Source organism: Rhinatrema bivittatum, chromosome 9, assembly GCF_901001135.1.
Source record: "Rhinatrema bivittatum chromosome 9, aRhiBiv1.1, whole genome shotgun sequence".
Classification (NCBI taxonomy): Eukaryota; Metazoa; Chordata; class Amphibia; order Gymnophiona; family Rhinatrematidae; genus Rhinatrema; species Rhinatrema bivittatum.
The window spans coordinates 221,044,646-221,064,180 of record NC_042623.1 but is presented as its reverse complement, the minus strand read 5'-3'; the positions used below and the strand labels follow the sequence as shown (position 1 = coordinate 221,064,180).

General features: G+C 44.5%; 1 protein-coding gene across 3 annotated transcripts in view; it reads left to right on the top strand.

Annotated features, from left to right (window-relative positions):
• The window catches only part of DHX36 (DEAH-box helicase 36), a 518,365-nt gene that overhangs the window by 283,713 nt on the left and 215,117 nt on the right, over positions 1 to 19,535 (top strand). For all 3 annotated transcript variants that reach the window (XM_029615334.1, XM_029615333.1, XM_029615335.1), the window contains 2 exons: positions 15,853 to 15,996; positions 17,256 to 17,373. In XM_029615334.1, coding sequence (XP_029471194.1) covers positions 15,853 to 15,996; positions 17,256 to 17,373 — 262 coding nt within the window. The remainder of the gene's footprint in view (positions 1 to 15,852; positions 15,997 to 17,255; positions 17,374 to 19,535) is intronic.

Sequence of the window (19,535 nt, the reverse complement as noted above, 5' to 3'; positions counted from 1 at the left end):
CTGGGTAAGAATCTGGTATTCGACAGTTTAGTTAGGCATTAAGGTTGACCCCCGGCCCCCTTTCCTGCCAGTCCCTAAATGGTTGCCAATAGGCCTGGCGCCGATTTGCATTCCTGGGTTTAATGTATCTCATCTGTGCATGCAGTAGGCTCAGTTTACTCAATCTCGAGGTGACCTTCCCCATCATCAGGCAACCCACCGTTCTCCACTCTAAAGCAATTTCACATTTTGCTCCCGATATGATAAAGGAGAGGAGTTTCCCCTGCGCTACATTGACATCGTAGGGCAGGTTTAGTAGTGTTTGTTCTGGAGTAAGGGTAAGCTCTATCTTCAATATGTCCCTGATTAATTGAGTGACCTGCGTCCAGAATTTTTGTACGTAAATACAGGACCACCACATGTGAAAGAACGTGCCCTCTAGACCACACCCCTTCCAGCACTGTTCGCTATATGCATTGTTAAATCTATGTATTTTAGCTGGTGTGCAGTACCAGCGCAGTAGAATTTTATATCGATTCTCAGCTAATTGGGAATAGGGAGGCCCCCGTTTGGTATGGATAAAGATTTGATCCCATGTATCCTCTGATAGGGTTCGCCCCAGGTCCCTCTCCCAAGCCCTCACAAATGCTGGTTTTTGCTGTGGATCTTTATTAATATAGGTGTAAACCTGAGAAATAGCCCTCCGCATTGTATCGGCTTTGTCACACCATGTCTCAAATTGCGTTCTGCCCATGGCTAGTTCCTGGCCCACCTTCTCTGTCTGAAAAAAGTGGCGTATTTGTAAATAGGGATATACGTCTGTTCCGGACAGTGCGTATTTAGCTTGTAAAGTAGTGAAGGAGATAAAGTTATCAACATCCCACAGCTGGCCAAAACAGGTTATTCCCTTTCGGAGCCATTGCTGAAAAGGGCCAGGAGAGGTGCCAGCCGGAAATAGACTATTAGTCTGGAGGCAGGAGCTATAGTAATATTGGCGCGTCCCCGTCAGTTGTTTACGCCACTGATCCCATACCAGGAGAGAGGTCTGGGTCGAGGACGCCAACTCACTCCAGGGAAGTAGTGTGTTCCTCGGTTGCTAGATTATGGATCACAGTGGAGTCCTACCAAATAGGGCTTGTTCGATTGTCACCCACTGTTTTTGTTCCCTTGTTCTATTCCAATCAAAAAGGGCTCGGAGTTGAGCCGCTGCATAGTACCCTTTTAAGTTGGGGACACTCAAGCCACCTCTCTCTTTTGGGCGATACATGACCCTTCTAGACACCCGCGGCGGGCGCCTTTTCCAAATGTAAGAAAAAATACGTCGCTGCCATCTGATTAGCACTGCATTTGGGTATAAGGATAGGTAGGGCCTGAAATAAATAACCTAAGCGGGGTAGAAGGTTCATTTTCACTGATGCAATTCTACCGAACCATGATAGGTAAAGCCCAGACCATCTATCCAGATCAGCGTATATTTGGTGTATGAGGGGTGGATAGTTAAGTTTAAATAAGTCTTCCGGATCTTTACTGAGGTAGACTCCCAGGTATTTAATTTTGGTTAGAGCCCAGCGGAACTGAAATTGGGTTTGCAGGGTCAGAAGCTCTTGAGGAGATAGTGTGACATTTAATAGTTCAGATTTCTCAATGTTAAGCTTAAAACCAGATACCGCTCCGAAAGTACCAAGCTTTTCAAGAGCCCCCTTCAGGGAGGTGCCCGGCTCAGTCAAGGTGAACAAGATATCATCGGCGAACAAAGACATCTTGTACACACTACCTGCAATCTCTACGCCTTTAATCGCACAGTTGGCTCGCACTCTGACCGCCATGGGTTCCAGGAACAAGGCGAATAGGAGCGGAGACAGGGGGCAACCCTGCCTCGTCCCTCTCTGTATATGAAAGGCCTCTGAATAGACCCCGTTGACTTTCACCCTCGCTGTTGGCATATAGTAAAGCTGTTGGAGCCAGTTAAGGAATTTGTCCCCAAAGTTCATGGCCCTCAAGGTGGAAAACAGAAAAGGCCAGTGCACCATGTCAAAAGCCTTTTCCGCATCCACCGAAAGGAAGACCATGGGCTGCTGTTTCCTTTCGAGCCCACCACATCAGATTAGTGATTTTACGGATGTTATCAGCTGCCATCCTGCCTGGTATAAAGCCTGCCTGGTCCATGTGGACCAGTTTAGTCATGACCCTATTCATCCTATTCGCCAAGATTTTAGCAAGTAACTTAAGGTCAATATTTATTAGGGAGATAGGTCTGTACGACCCGCAGAGAGAGGGATCTCTGCCCGGCTTTCCCAGTATCGTAATGCCTGCCACATTGGATCCAGACCACAGCTGTCCTCCTTCCCTCAGGGAGTTAAACAGCTCCCGTAAAGGCTCCAATAGTGAGGGTAGAGAATGTTTTTGTAAAACTGGGGGGTAAAGCATCGAGACCAGGCGCCTTATTCGCCTTAAGGTCCCCAATAGCCTGTTGAATTTCGAGTAAAGATATTTCCCTATCCAGGATATCTTTCTCTTCCTCATCTAAAGTGAGAAGGGTAACAGAGTCGAGATACCCCTGTATATGATCTGAAGACACATGAGTTAAGGCTGTATACAGGGATCCATAGAATTCCTGAAACCTGCTACGTATCGCTGGGGGCGAGGTGAGTAATTCCCCTGTCCTATCTCTGATGGCAAGTATTTGATTCCGTGTTTGCTTGTGCTTCAGGAACCTAGCTAACAGCTTTCCCGAACGGTTGCCCCATTCGAACTTTTCTACATTTAGTAGGAATAATTGGGCCGCCATTTCCGCTTCCGTGATTACCCGCAGCTCCTCTCTTGCTTTCTGCAGTTGGCCATAGACTCGTGCAGAGAGCGTTCTTTTATGCTCTTGCGCTAAATGAGTTATTTCTCCCATTATTCTATGCTTATCCTGCTGCTGAGATTTCTTAACATGTGCGCCTCTAGATATAAATCTGCCCCTCAACACTGCTTTTAGGCAATCCCACAACAAGGCTGGTTCCCCCTCATTTGAACTAAAGTACTCCCCTATAGCATCATGGAGTTGTTGGCAAAAATTCTCGTCATTCAGAAGGGAGTCATTTAGTTTCCAGGATTTAAGGCCCGTGCCATCCGGAAGTGTCTTGAGTTCTAACGTGATGCGTGATCCGACCAAGTTATTGGATTAATATCCATATCACAAACCCTGCCCATCAGGGATCTATCGAGTAAATAATAGTCTATACGAGAATACGTACAATGAGGTGAAGAGAAAAATGTATAATTTCTGGATATGGGGTTCCTCTGCCTCCAACCGTCCACCAAACTCCATTTAAACATTAGTGACTTTAAGCTCTTCCTATGGGGTCTGGTGCCCTCATGTGCGCTTCCTGAATTGTCTAAACTAGGATCTATGGTTAGGTTATAATCACCCACTATCACGAGCATTCCCGTCCCTTCCTTGTCCAGGAGCTCATCTATCTGCTGATAGAATTCCCTCTGATTGGTATTGGGAGTGTATATATTCAATAGAGTGTAAGTGATGCCCTGATAGTCAAAACAAACTAACAGATACCTTCCCATGGGGTACCCTATGTGCCTGTGGATGATAAAATCCAGTCCCTGTCTAAATAACGTACAGACTCCTGTATACTTAGACGCCTGTTTGGCCGCAGAGAAATATTGATGAGAAAACAAGGGCCAATTCAGAAGATGTTCGTAACGTTTTTTTAAATGTGTTTCCTGCAAGCATATCACCATTGCCCCCTGGTCCAATATGTCTTGCTTAAGTAGGTGCCTTTTGCGGGGTGTTTGCAACCCCTTAACATTAAGAGAAAATAAGCGTAAGGCCATCATTTAGCTGTGAAGAATACCCTTGCTAGGTAGCACATCTTGGTACCAACGGACCAGGTACTACTCAGATGATAAGAACTCTGTGTCCCTGCCTCATGTGCTGGGACGAGTCTGCAGGCCGGTGCGTAATACCCAGTGAAATGATAAACACAATTGATCATGCCCACTCGAAACAATAAAAGGCTCAGTCTCACACTCCCCTGTCCCATCCCCCCTACCCCTCCCCCCTACCCCTCCCCCTCCCCCTGCTAAAGCCCTCCTGTATGTGCCAATACTGCATGGCCCGTCAGGAAGGTATAAGAGATCGGTGAAGTCTTAATGGCAGTGAACTCAGACTCCAGTAACGCCTAAAACCTTCTAAATAACAATCAGTCCGCAATCATAGCCAACATGTATTAATAAACTTTTGTAAAGTATTAATAGGCTGCCAACCATCGCAGCCTTAACTGTGGTAGAACCATTACCCACTGAGCTGCACCGAAACTGTTCTCTACTGGCTGCCCAGACGCCAGCTATACAGCCCTTGGGTTATCCACTGTATTTATATTATATACTTAAACTTTATAGTCCAGGCCGTCAGTCCCCGTCTGGGCGTGAAGGGCTGCTGGCATTCCGTCGTAGCCTCCGACCACCGTGTTCCACCCATTGCCAGCGGGGAGCCTCTGGCCTCTCCCGCTGCGGCTGTGGCGTTGTTACTTTGACCTGGAACCCAGCTGACGTCAAGATGGCCGCCGCTTCCACCACGGTAGTTGCCTTCGTTGTGATGCCTTTAATCGTTATAGAGATGCCCGCGGGAAACAGCCAGCGATATCTGAGGTTTTCCTGCCGAAGAACAGATGTCACTGGTTGGTAAGCGTGCCGTCATTGCAAAGTTAGCAGGGATAGATCCGCAAAAACGGAGATTTGATGCGATTCCCACTCCCATGATTTCTGTTTCCTCGCCACTGCCAGCACCCGTTCTTTTAGCGGGAAACGGAGGAAGCAAGTGATAATGTCCCTTGGGCGATTGCCGACTCTGGGACCCAAAGTGCGGTGAGCTCTTTCAATGTCCACATCCTCCTGATGCTCCGACTGCCCTCCATTCGGGTCCTGTGCTAAAAAAAAATCTGCACAGGGATCGGATCACAGCCGTACAGTCTTTATATGAGTCAGTCTCCGGGATGCCCCGAAAGCGAAGGTTGCACCTTCTGTTCCTGTTCTCCAGGTCTTCTAATTTGGCTGAAATTTCCTCCGTTGTCTGGTGAAGGGAAGTGCCCTGCTGTTGGAGCTTGTCCAACCTGACTTCCTGGCCATCCAGCCTGTTGTCACAAATCGTCTACTCTTCGGCCTGTGTCCGCCATGTCCTCTCGGATCTCCGCCATTTTGTCCATCATTTCGCGTTTATTAGTCTTCATATCTTGGCGTAAATCCTGAAACCATTGCCGAAATTCAGTCCTCGTAGGCATGAGTGAGTCTGGGTTTAACAGGGCGTCCGCTGTGGGTTCTTCCTGCTCGCTTTCACTATCCGGCCGCGCCACTGTAGCACCCGCCATGGGGGCCTGGGGTCCTCCTTCCCCTTTTGTATAGGAGAATTGCCGCAGATCGGTGCCTCTTTTTTTGGATGTCATGGAGGTAAGTTGATGCCCGGTTGTTTAAGGCGAAAATTGTTCAGCCACCGGCGGGATGGATGCTGATTGTTCGTACTAATTGCTTGCGGCTCGCTTGAGCTCCGGAGTCAAGCTGCCATTCAAGCTCGTGAAGTCACCGTCTCCAGGCTAACCCTCTTCTACCGCAGGTGGGTCGAGATTACCTCGGACCAGTGGGTCCTCGCCATCATCCGAGAAGGGTATTACCTGGACGTTCTTCGGCTCCCGCTGGACAGGTTTGTGGAATCTCCTTGTTCACCCCTCAAGAGGACGGAACTAGAAGTTACCTTGCAGAGGATCCTGTCCCTAAAAGCCATAATCCCAGTGCCTGCAGGGGAGATAAATTCTGGGCATTATTCCATTTATTTCATTGTGCCCAAGAAGGAGGGCACTTTCCGGCCCGTCCTGGACCTCAAGTCGGTCAACCAACACCTACGGGTCCCCAGCTTTCGCATGGAAACTCTGCGGTCTGTCAAAAATTCAGTACAGCCAGGGGAGTTTCTCACATCCTAGATCTGTCGGAAGCCTACCTGCATATCCCAATCCATCGGGATCACCAGCACTATTTACGCTTCAAAGTCCTGAATCAACACTTCCAGTTCCGAGCTTTACCCTTCGGGTTAGCACCGCACCACGGACCTTTACCAAGGTCATAGTAGTAGTGGCCGCGTCCCTCAGGAAGGAAGGAATCCTCGTCCATCCCTACCTGGACGATTGGCTGATCAGGGCAAAATCACCGGAGGAGAGCCACCAGGCAACCAACAGAGTTATAGCTCTTCTGGAAAGCCTAGGATGGGTATTAAACTTGAACAAGAGTTCCCTACAGCCTTCTCAGTCGCTGGAATACCTAAGAGTCCGATTCGACACCCAGGAAGACAAGGTCAGTCTGACCGCCAAGAGGAGAGCAAAGCTCCGGAATCGTCCGCAGGCCCTGCTGAGCGCCATCCGGCCCACAGCTTGGGATTACCTACAGGTCCTCGGCCTTATGGCATCCACTCTGGAAGTGATACCAGGGGCGCGGGCTCATATGAGACCATTACAACGCACCCTCCTATCTCGGTGGAGCCCACGATCACAGAACTACACTGTACACCTACCTCTACCAGCTAGAGTACGGAATCAGATACGGTGGTGGTTGCAGCCCGGCCACATGAGTTGGGGGTCAAGAATGTCCTCCCCAACCTGGACCCTGCTCACTACAGATGCCAGCCTGAACGGATGGGGAGCACACTGCGAAGAACTCACCGCCCAAGGGCGGTCAGAGTGATGTCGGACAACGCCACCACGGCATACATCAACCGACAGGGCGGAACCAGAAGCCAACAGGTATCTCTAGAAATAGCCCCCCTGATGACTTGGGCGGAAGCAAATCTCCAGGACATCTCCGCTGTCCACAGCGCCGGGAAGGACAACACCACGGCAGACTTCCTCAGCAGAGAAAGCCTAAATCCAGGGGAATGGCAGCTGTCGCCCACAGCTTTCCAGATGATTGTGGATCAGTGGGGGACACCGGGCATGGACCTACTAGCGGACAGGTCCAACGCTCAAGTACCCAGATATTTCAGCCTCAGGCGGGATCCGCTATCCCAGGGGATCGATGCCCTGGTACAGCCATGGCCTCAGGGGATCCTGCTATATGCCTTTCCTCCATGGCCCCTGCTGGGCGCCATTGTACACAAGATTCAGCGGCACAGAGGCCTAGTTCTTCTAGTGGCCCCGGACTGGCCAAGAAGACCCTGGTACGCAGACATGAGAAGACTACTGGCAGGGACTCCATTTCCCCTGCCTCCACACAGGGACCTGCTGCGGCAAAGTCCCATCCTCCACGAGAATCCAGCTCAATTCTCTCTTACGGTCTGGCCATTGAGAGGGCTAGACTGAAGAAAAGAGGATACTCGGGGCCGGTAATAGATACACTCCTCTGAGCACGCAAGTTCTCCACATCACTAACATATATAAGGATCTGGAGAGTATTTGAAGCCTGGTGCGAAACTCACAGCACCAATCCACATGCCGCTAAGATCCCTATCATTTTGGATTTCCTGCAAGATGGACTTCAAAAGGGTCTGTCCCTCAATTCCATCAAGGTTCAAGTAGCAGCGCTATCCTGCTACGGTCTCCGGAGTGACGGCAACAACATCGCCACACACCCAGATGTTTCACGTTTCCTGAAAGGAGTCAAACACATTCGCCCGCCACTGAAGTGGCCAGTACCCCTGTGGAACCTCAACCTAGTGTTGGAATTTCTAGCGGGACACGCCTTTAGAACACTTCGAGGCCTGTCCCTCCGTTTGCTAACCTTGAAGATGGTGTTCCTGCTGGCTGTATGCTCAGCACGCCGCATCTCAGAGCTACAAGCACTGTCCTGCCGTGATCCGTTTCTCAGAATCATTCCAGAGGCTATCCATCTTCGCACGGTTCCTTCCTTCTTACCCAAAGTAGTCTCACACTTCCACCTCAACCAAACCATATCCTTGCCTACCACGGAAGGTTTGAAGAAGTCGGAAGAAGGTTGAATACTACGCCATCTCGACATCGGCAGGCTGCTGTCCAGATACCTGAAAATGTCAGAAGCAGTACGAAAGACGGACCACCTGTTCGTCCTTCACAGCGGGAAGAAGCAAGGGAAAGTGGCCTCACGGGCAACCATCGCCCGCTGGATCAAAGAAGTTATCAAGGCAGCCTACGTAGAAGCGGGAAAACCACCACATCTACGGGTCAAGGCTCACTCTACCAGAGCCCAAGCGGCCTCTTGGGCAGAAACTAGGATGCTGTCGCCTGCAGAGATATGTAAAGCGGCGACGTGGTCCTCCCTCCATACCTTCTCCAGATTCTACCGTTTGGACGTCCAGGCCAGGGAGGACACAGCATTTGCGAGGGCAATCCTGAACGGACCTCGGGCAGCCTTCCGCCCAGTCCGGGAGTAGCTTTTGTACATCCCACTTGTTTTGAGTCCATCTGCTACACGCTAGGAAATGTAGAGATTACTTACCTGATAATCTCCTTTTCCTTAGTGTATGCAGATGGACTCAGCATCCCGCCCAGCTGCCGGCATACATGGGGATTCACTGACTCACGGTAAGCCATGTTTTTCTTATAATAGGGCATCCACCCTGCCGGGTGTCGACGCCTTCCGGTTGAGAACACTGGCGGTCTCCAGCTACTATCAATCAGTCAGGGTAATCCTATTCATTTAAACGATTGGTCAGTTACACATCTATCCATAAGGCTTTTGCAAGGAAGATTACTGAATTGCTGCACTTCCTGCGGGGGTATATGTACCCGTGCTGACGTCAGATCCGTCTCCAACTGCTAGCATGAGCACACTATACCCACTTGTTTTGAGTCCATCTGCATACACTAAGGAAAACAAGATTATCAGGTAAGTAATCTCTACATTGCTGGTGCCTAATGCACACTTTCCTAGCAGATTGTATCTTCTTCTGTTGTGCCCAGGCAGGTTTGAATCTAGTGGGCCATGTCAGAGGCATGGTGGCTTCAGTAGTCCACCTAAGATGTGTCTGCATGGAAGAAATAGCAAGGCTGCGATGTGGAGTTCTCTTCACAAATTCATATCACACTATTACTTGAACAGGGACTCTCGATGTGACAGGTTTGCTAATTTGTCCTGCAGAGTCTCTTTGAGGTGTAGAAGCCAACTCCATCTCTTCTCGGGCTTGTTATTGTGGTTCTCGTCTGCCCTGCAGGCTTAAAAAAAAATGGCCTGTGCCACTAAAAAGCAGTTTTACCTATTGGCACTTGATCTTGGTTATTTTTCCCTTTTTTCGTTTGGTGCAATCTATGGCTAGGGATTCCTCATGTGTGAGGGCTGTCAACGTGCTTGTCCTTGGAGAAAGCAGAATTGTTAAACTGCAAAAGGTGTTCTCCATGAACAGCAGGATGTCATTTCTTGCGAAACATGCCGCCTTCCACTTGAAGTTGGTTTAGTCTTTATCTGTATAATGAACTGAGGAGCTTGCATATGAGATACAGGGAGTGATTAAGGATGCACTTGTCCAGTGGTGCATGCTGAAAGCTTCTAAAAACTTTGAAGTCAAACTCCCATACCAGACTTCATTTGATGATGGCATCCCACTTGTGAGGCCTGACATCCTGCTGTCCATAGAGACCATCTGTTACAGGTAAGCAGCTCTGCTTTCCAGTTGAGACTGCTTTGAAATTAAGATTTTTCAGTTATTTAATGTATTTCTGTGTGGGATGTAAAATTTCCTGGAATATGCATTGTTTGAGAATCATCTGAACCCCTCTTCTATGTATTTTTGTATATCTATAATCACTACTGAGCTTCCTTTGCAGGTTTGATGATAATCTTTTGGCTATTTTGTAAGTTTGTTGCGGTTTTTTCTGGTAACAGGTTTAATATAATTTTCTTCTATTTGTTGGAAAGACGTTTACAGGCATTTCCTGAAAAGAGCTCTCTGGATGTGCACTGCCCCCCTCCCCCCCCCCCCCCCCCCCCAGCACACTGTGTGCTTCAGTTCTGTTAATAAATTGAAATCCAGAAAAAGGGGAAGGAATGTATGATGGGTAATTCACCGTTTTCAGAAAACACCTCACCTGTTACAGTTAAGCAACTTTACTTTGTTGAAGACAGTCAATCACTAGTCACACAGATGGGACTCCCTAGTTTTGACTTATTGTTTTTGCTAGATTAGAAATCCCTTTTCCTTGCCTTATTTTTTCAAAGCAATCCTAAATCATAATAGTCCCTGGGAGACTGGAATTGGCCTCTGAGCCTCAAAAGGATCCTGAAAAATGGACTTTCCAAACCTACTTTCTCATTAAGAATCAGTAACTAGGCAGTAATGGCACTTGAATACATGGATTGAGCTCCACATAGCAGTCCTGCAAATCTTCTATAGACACTGACCTGAGATGGGCCACTGATGTAACTATGCTGCTGGTATTATAGCCCTTAACATGCTTCTCTAAGGTTTGTCCAGCTTGGGATTAAGTGAAAGATATACAATCTTCTGTAAAATTAAATAAGATTCTTTTCCTTATTGTCCATGCCAAACCGGTTCAGACAAGTGTGTTATGTCCCGTCCGTGTCGTTCCTCCCCCCCCCCCCCCCGCCAGCAGAGGAGAGACAGAAATAAAGCTCAAAGCTGACTTCACTCCCCCTACAGGAGTCTGGTGTTATCTTCAGTTCTTAGTATTTCTCTGTCTCTAGCAAATGGTGCAGAGTTGTGAACAGATACCGCATCTATGAGTAGGCCTCTTCCAGGAAGGCTTTAGGCTCAGATTCCCAGTAGAGTATAGGCCTAATCTTGGGACACTCTGATTGATGGTCCTGGTGGGACTGATTCTCCCTTCCCTCTTGGGAATCAACTCAGTTGGTTTGCGTTCTTGTACCAGTGGACCTGCTCTTAACGCTTCCTGAAGGCGCAGGGTCTCTTGGCTCAGGAGCCTGTGGTCATGAAGGATCGGACTCCATTCTGACTTACGGCCTGGCTCATGAGCAGAGACTGCTCCGTAAGAAAGGTATTCCTTGGCAGTAATCGCTGTGCTGTTAAAGTCTAGGAAATTGTCCACTTCCTTGGCTTATATTCAGGTCTGGTGTCTGTTTGAGCAGTACTGTCTCCCTAGCAGGATATTTCCAGTATCATGGCCTTTCTTCAGAGCAGCCGGGCTGGCCCTGAACTCTTTAAAAGTGCAGGTGGCAGCTATTGCTTGCTACTGGGGGGCCCATAGTGGATGGCTCCATAGCAGCTCATCTTGATGTGTCCTGTTTTTTTTTTTTTTTTGAGAAGTTTCAAAAGGTGCGCCCACCTTTCTGGCCCATTCTCGTCGTCCTTCCGTCCCCTCTCCCCCCGTGGGTTCTCAATCTGGTGCTGCGGGCTCTTTCGGAGGCCCCCTTTGAGCCCCTGAAACAGTTCTTTGATGGATTTATTGGCATTCCTGGTGGCAGTTTGTTCCGCTCGGAACTATCTTGCCGGGACCCCTTTCTGGTGATTTCAGTGGAAGTGGTGGTTTTTTGACCAGTGCTGTACTTTCTCCTGAAAGTGAATTCCATTTTTCACATTAATTAGTCAATATCACTTCCATCTTTCTCTTGGGAGGGGTTTTGACCTGTCTGAATATGCAGAAATTTATTTTGAGCTTTTTGTTGGTCACTAATTCCTTCCTCAAATTAGACAGATTATTTGTCCTTTTTGGAGGTCCATGTAAAGGAGAGGTGGCCTCTAAGTCTACTCTGACTCACTGGATCAAGGAGGCGAATCAATTCAGCATACTTACTGAAGGGCAAGAAGCCTCCAGAATTGGTGCGTGCATATTCCACCAGGGCCCAGTTAGCATTTTGGGTGGAGGTGCATCACTTGTACCAGCCAATATTTGCAGGGCAGTCACTTGGTCTTCCCTGCACACCTTTGTGAAGCATTATTGGCTAGATATGCTGGGGTGGTAGGATCTGGGAAGCAAAACTGTATTTTTCTGGCTGATTTTGTTTGATATCTCGTTGAGGGCCTTGGTCCTTTCTGTTCCCTATCCTTTGTTCTCTCTCTTTGCCTTTGTAGTAGGTTGCAGGGAAATTTCTCAGATTTCTGGTTGAATTTGGATTTGAATTACTTTGATGGGGGTCTAATCCAAAACTTTGTCAGGTTACTTGATTCTTACTGCTAGCATCACCTTCTAAATAGTGGCTGTGATGTCACAATGGAAAACAGTGTTATCTGCCTCAATTGCTAGTAGGGGGAAATAACCCACTTGTCAGGGCTAGACTGGTGTAGCTGGATTAATGGAAAGGAAATTAACAGTTAAGGAAACTTCTCCTTTCCCTCTCTCTTGAATGGTTAGAAGGAGCCTAAGTAGGTGGAGTTTCATAGTCCTCTACTGTGGAGAGGATTTGCAGTTCTCGTCTTGAATATTTTGCCCCATGGGTATTAGCTTTATAGGTTAGCAAAGGAGTTATGATCTGGAGCACCAGAATTGGGGTCAGGAATACTAGTAGAGAACCTGCATGGAGCAGCAGTTATTACCCTTAATGCTCATGCTGCAGCTGTTGGTGGAACTGAAGCTGCCAAGCTGAGCCAGCTCTTTAACCCACATTAGAGCTAGAAGCAAGGTCTGGAGCTAGAAACTAGTCTGGACTTCATGCTGTCATCCATTTCTATGACTGGTGAGTCCCCTGTCTTCAGAAAATACCTGTTAAAGGTGCTTTATCGTCTAGTGCTTCTGGTATGTATTTAGATTATAATATTTCTAGGTCAAGGATTCATTTTTGTGAAATTTACTGTGAAAGGGCTTTTGGCTTAGGATGCTATATAAATGCCAAAATAAGATGTTTAGCATGGAACATCTCATGATTTCAAGTATTGATACAATCGGTTGTGGATTTGATGCAGGAAACATTTGTTGGTTTTACTTGATATAATATCAGATTTTGATACACTTAACCATGATATTTTGCTATCGGTATCTCTGGAATAGTTTTGCAATGGTCTTTTCTGTCTTATCGAGTTCAGTGAAGGCATTAATAAACATGTGGATAAAGGTGATCCAGTTGATTATAGTATATCTGGAATTCCTGAAAGCATTTACCAAAGTACCTCTTGAGAGACTTTTAAAGAAATTAAAATGGCATGGGATAGGGGGACAGTGTCCTATTGTGAATTGACAACTGGTTAAAAGATAGAAAACAGAGAATAGGGCTAAATTATAAATTTTCCCAATGGAGAAAGGTGAATAGTGGAGTGCCTCAAGGATTTGTTAAGAACATGCCATACTGGGTCAGACCAAGGGTCCATCAAGCCCAGCATCCTGTTTCCAACAGTGGCCAATCCAGGCCATAAGAATCTGGCAAGTACCCAAAAACTAAGTCTATTCCATGTTACCGTTGCTAGTAATAGCAGTGGCTATTTTCTAAGTCAACTCAGTTAATAGCAGGTAATGGACTTCTCCTCCAAGAACTTATCCAATCCTTTTTTAAACACAGCTATACTAACTGCACTAACCACATCCTCTGGCAACAAATTCCAGAGTTTAATTGTGCGTTGAGTAAAAAAGAACTTTCTCCGATTAGTTTTAAATGTGCCACATGCTAACTTCATGGAGTGCCCCCTAGTCTTTCTATTATACGAAAGAGTAAATAACCGATTCACATCTACAAGTTCTAGACCTCTCATGATTTTAAACACCTCTATCATATCCCACTGCTTTTTAATATATTTATAAATGACTTGGAAATGGGAACAACAAGTGAGGTGATAAATTTGCTGATGAATACAAAATTATTCAAAGTTGTTAAATCACAAGACTATTGTGAAAAATTGCAAGAGGACGTTGCAAAACTGGGAGTTTGTGCATGCAAATAGCCAATGAAATTTAATGTGGACAGTGCAAAATGATGCACTTAGGGAAGAGTAACCCAAATTATAGCTACAAAATGCAAGGTTCCACATTAGGAGTCACCATTCAGGAAAAGGATCTAGGCAGTGTTGTTGATAATATTTATTTTTATTTATTTAAATTCTTTTAATATACCGATGCTCAAGACCAAGTCTTATCGTACCGGTTTACAATGGAACAAGGGGAAACCAATTAACAACTATATAGAAGGTAAAGTTACATTAAACAGGGAGCAAAAACATGGGCGTTGGAAGAAAGGAAAGATTTCAAAACGCCATGTATCACTGCTTTGTTAAAAATTCATAGTCCTACTAGAGAGCTATATTCTTCTGCTTGCTGTTTTTTGGATGCTCCTTCAGCTAGGACAATTAGATTAGATGAAAGCCGTGAGAATGTTTGCAGTGGCAGGCCCAAGTCTATGGAACTTGTTACCTGAGGCCTTGAGAAGAAAGGCAACTCTAAAAGCTAAGAAAAATTTAAAAACCTTTTTAATGATGCTTTCAGATGATTTTGAGGTTTTTCCTACATGTTTGTGAGGGTTTGCCTATTTCTGACTAGTAGCTGTGACATGATCTAATATGCCTCATTTACTATTTTCATCTGAGGTATTCCTTGGCATTATTTGGAAAAATATTGTTCGTTTGTTTTTAATATTGTGTATGTGTATGTCTTTGTTAGCCTCTAAGAATGTTGGATTATAGGGCATATAAATATTTAAAAATAAAAATGTATTTATTGGATTTTTATGCTGCATTCTTACCACACGTGTTCAAAGCGGTTTACAGCATCTGTCATCCAGCATACGTACATAAATATCACAATATCTTAAACAAAATCATTAAAGATCAATACGTAGTATTCTGCAAATAGCAGCTGTATGAACGTCATAGCAGAATTGCATGTAAATGGTATAAGTTGTGGTTTAGATGCATTATGACCTGGGGTTTGGAAGCACATGCACAATTTTGAATTTTGTAAGTGGTAAATACACATACATTATTAAACTTATAAACATGCTTTTACATCTGCTGAGTCGTGGAACCGAAAACACACTTGCCTGCAATTTTTAGGTGGTAGGTCTAAGTTAAGTGCTAGCAGGTCCAAGCACGATTGTCCCCATTTTTGCAAAATCAAAGTTAGAGAAATTCCTAAGTTAATTGATTTCCTCAGAGACAACAACTGAAGTGGAAGCCAGATCTGTTTCCGTCCAAAGGGAGCTACCAGGATTATGGCTTGCTGATTCCTTCTGAGGGTAAGGCTTTGACCACCAAAGGCATATGCAGCAGATCTATTGCTCAATGAAAGGAGAAGGTGTTTGCAGCTAATTTGCCTTCCAGTCTCCTCCTGGAGCAAAAAGTTGATACCTTGCTTTTCAGGAATGTCAGATATGTCTGCCTCTGGCATGTTCTACTCAAGGAAGATCTTAATGCATCCTGATCCAGGGATTACATTCAAGGTTTCAAATGCAAACTGAGTGTCTACCAGTATGTTGTCTGTTCTTTCTAGGTTCATGGCTCCTAGAGTCATCCCATGTAAGTTTTCTTACAGGAGGAAGGAATCTTAAGCAGAATTTTAAACTCCTGATTGTTTGACATAGACAGTTTTGTTGGCTATCTGGTTTTTGAAAGCTTGCTTTGAAGTGACTGATCTATCACAAAAAAACAGAATATAAACGTGAAATTAATTAAACCTGAAAATCAATGAGATAAAATTAAACCAAAGTCTAAATGATGAGGATCTTCCCTATCAGTAGGTCCAAACACCAGGACTCATCTGAGGAAAACAAATATTTCAGGATTTTAAGATATGCCCATATATGAAACCAATTTACTTACTATGGGTATAATTCACACAGCAAACTGGTACATTTGCAGGCTTAGTGTCCTGAAACAGTGATTGACTTATGTTTCTCCAGAAAATATTAACTACATATTGCAGTAAAGATATCCATAAACTTTAGTATGAAGATGTTAGCCAATAGAGCTCCTGATTTTGGACATAACTAAATAGTTTTGTCTTTGTTTGTTTTTTAAATCTGTTATAGCATTACTATAGATGATGTGGTACATGTTATAGATGGAGGAAAAATAAAAGAAACACACTATGACACACACAACAACATCAGCACAATGTCGGCAGAGTGGGTTAGCCATGCCAATGCCAAGCAAAGGAAAGGACGAGCAGGAAGGTGAGAAAAATGAGCAACTTGGCAATAGTTTATTTTTAATTCAATTATATTTAAGAGTTATTGCATCAAAGATTTTCTATATGGCTGCAAAGGCTTACAAAAGTATGTGCCTGACTATATTACTTTAATGCAGAGCTGTCAAGTGATTCAATTTCTGGTTAGTCCTGGATTTTGAATCCCCATCCCCTTCCATTGTGATATTTGTAACCTAGCTTCTTCCATTGGATATCAGGAATATACCAAAATGCATCAGGAAAGGAAGCCAAAAAACTAGAATTGGCCCAAAATCTTCCTCCAGAAATTGAGTTATTTGGCAACTGTTAGTTTGGTCTTCCTTATGTGATTTGTAGACTATAATTATGATTAAATATAGGTAACCATGACTGCTGGAACTCCCCCTACGTCAGTGTTAAATATATGAATGAAACCAGAATAAGGGTTCACATACTACATTTCTGGGTTTAAGAATTAATCATTTTGGTTAAGGTAAAATATAAAGTCTCTGCCATAAACTATCCTGTTTTAGCCTTTTGACTGAGATTGAGAATGTGACAATTTTGAGGGTTAACAGCCTGATACTCACCCCCACTGGGGCCACAAATATGTGATGACTGTGGCCAAAACCGGAGGATTAAACTTCTTAAAAACAAAGATCCTCTATCACTAAATGCAGTTTTGAAATAACATGGGGTTTTTTTTGTGTTACTCATACAATCTATTCACACTACTGAACGCTATCTCAATTTTATGCCTTGCTAACCTGCTGCTGAGAGAGAAACTAAAGGTACAGTTAGTATACCTAGATCTTGTTAGCTAGTGCCTATCAAATCATTATTTCTTGGCTTTTTTTTTTCTGCGGCAAAGACCTACAATACAATCTTTGTTTAGGTTCCTCTTACAATATTTTTGGAAACTTGTTTGACTGGTTTTGAACTGCAAAATGAGCTTCCTTTAACAATCAAGGAATGTATTTAAGACTAATTTGAAACTGGCTTAAAAGGTGTAGGGAAAATGAAATGAGGATTGTACTGTTAAAGTAAGCAGCTATGAATCCTCATAACATAAATACTTTTTTTTTCTTTTAGACTTGTTGAAATACACCACTCCACTGATTCTCTTCTGGCACTTGTGAAAATAAGTAGACTCCAGAATAACATTTTTAGTGCCTGAACTAACTAACTTGGTCCTGTTAATATGAACTTACTGAATTCCATTAGGAAAAAATGTATTTAAGATTTAATTTAAATTTTATTGCACAGAGTTCAGCCAGGTCATTGCTATCATCTGTACAACGCTCTAAGAGACAGCCTACTGGATGACTATCAGTTACCAGAAATTGTAAGAACACCTTTGGAAGAACTTTGTTTACAAATTAAGGTAAATGTCTAATCAGAAGGATCTAAATGTTCTCTCTTCTGCATGTGATGTATGTTTATTATTTATATCAAGGTATATATCTCTTCTCTATGCAGTGGGTACATGCTGCCAGCCAAACCTAAAGGGGTCTTTCTACTAACCTTCATTAGAATTTGACATGCATTATCTGCTGCTTGTAATGCATGTTGTTCTAATACCCAATGTACTTACATAATGGTATGCACAATGCCACACAGGGCCGGTGCAAGGGGATTAGGCGCCCTAGGCGAGCCTTCTCACTTGCGCCCCCCCCGGTCTTGGTCCCGATTCCTACTCATTCTCGATCACGCCCGCTGACTGTGTGGTTTTCTGGGTCGCGAGCAGGTTGGGCACTGTTTGCGGCCCGCCAAATCTCCTCTCTTCTTTGTCCTCACTTCCGGCTCCATATGGCTCACACCCAGTGGTGCATCAAGGGTCTCCGGCACCCGGGGGCCAATGCATTTGTGTGCCTCTCCAGCATCCCCCCGTAATCCTTCTTGTACTAATGCTTAAGGTCACAGAAATCTGTGATGTCTAGACAGAAGAATGTTTTTGGGGGGGGGAGGAGCCAAAATGACATTTCTTCATCACACCTACCTCTATAGCATAGATCCTGCTTTAAAACTGGTTATAAAAAAAAGTGTTAATAAAAAAGTCCAAAGGGTCTTCTGCGAAATTTCTAAAAACTGGCCAGTTTCACACTTCTAGTATACTATAAAATTATTTTGATAGCCTCATTCAACTAATTCTATATGGCTATGAAAGTGAAGTCTGGAATATATAGGAACGGACAGAATGTCAATACAAATCTTGCACCTCCAGTTCTGTAAATCTGTGCATCCACTGAAATTCCCCCAAACAATGGAGCTTGGATGTTTCCCTTACAGCTCATCATACTAAAAGATATTTTCAAATTCTGGTGTCACCTCTCAGTAACAGCAGCACAAACACCTTCCACTGCCAGACACATTGTGAACTAACACAAAACCCCGCAAAAAAAGACACTCAAAATCTATACTGCAATCCCATCGTAACATAATAGTAACAACAACTAGGACTCAAACAACAATAGCCCTACCTGTGAATAAGCAAGGGAAAATATTACACTGGGTCCTAGAATACCAATACACCACCTACTGAGGAAACAAAACAAACCCAATTGCTATAGATCCCTATACAGACACTACATGCTAGCAGAATCTCTCATCATGGTCACACACACAGAGCAGAGACAGACCCTCACCAAATACAGAATACAAAATAAAGGAGCACAAATTAGAAAAAACTGAAATGGAAACCCGAAGAAGCCAGACTCTGTGTATTAATAATGGAAAAACAGAACCACCATTCCTCTTCAAACAATAAAATCAAGAAACATAAAGCATCAGTTATAATAGTAAATCATACTAATAAAAGAATATTTTAAAACTACTGATAAATAGAATATCTATTAATTAAAATCATATACAATTTTTACAATTTCCCAAACGCCAATAAAATATTTCAAAACAGCACATATATCAAATAACACCCAATAATTAAAACTAATAAGGATTTTAAAAAGCCCCTGCTGTCCATGCATGGGAGCTCTTGATTTCCAGTCACCATGATATTGTCGAGGATTAGGAGGTTATCCTCTCTCTCACACATACTCACATGTCCATTCTCTCTCACTCATACATTGTCACATACATACACATTCATGCTGTTATACCCACCATAACATCTCACTCTCACAGACACTGACACACTCTCAGGGTGTAAGACACTCTCTCCCCAACACCCCCCCACACACTCTTACTCCCCTGGATTTTCTCATACACACTCATGCTATCACTCTCACTGGCTCCCTCACATACACACAAACACACACACCCAGGCAAGCTCCCAATTATTCTCGCACAAACACACACACATAGGCAAGCTTCCAGTCATTCTCACACTGACCCCCAGGCAGGCTTCCATTCATTTTCACACCACACCCTCCCCATCCCCCAGACATGCACACATTCATTTTCACATACACACGTGCACCACACACAGGCAGGCACCTATTCTCACACATACAAACCCCAGGAAGACACCCATTCATTCTCATACACACATATACCCCAGGCTGACTCCCATTCATACACATGCACACC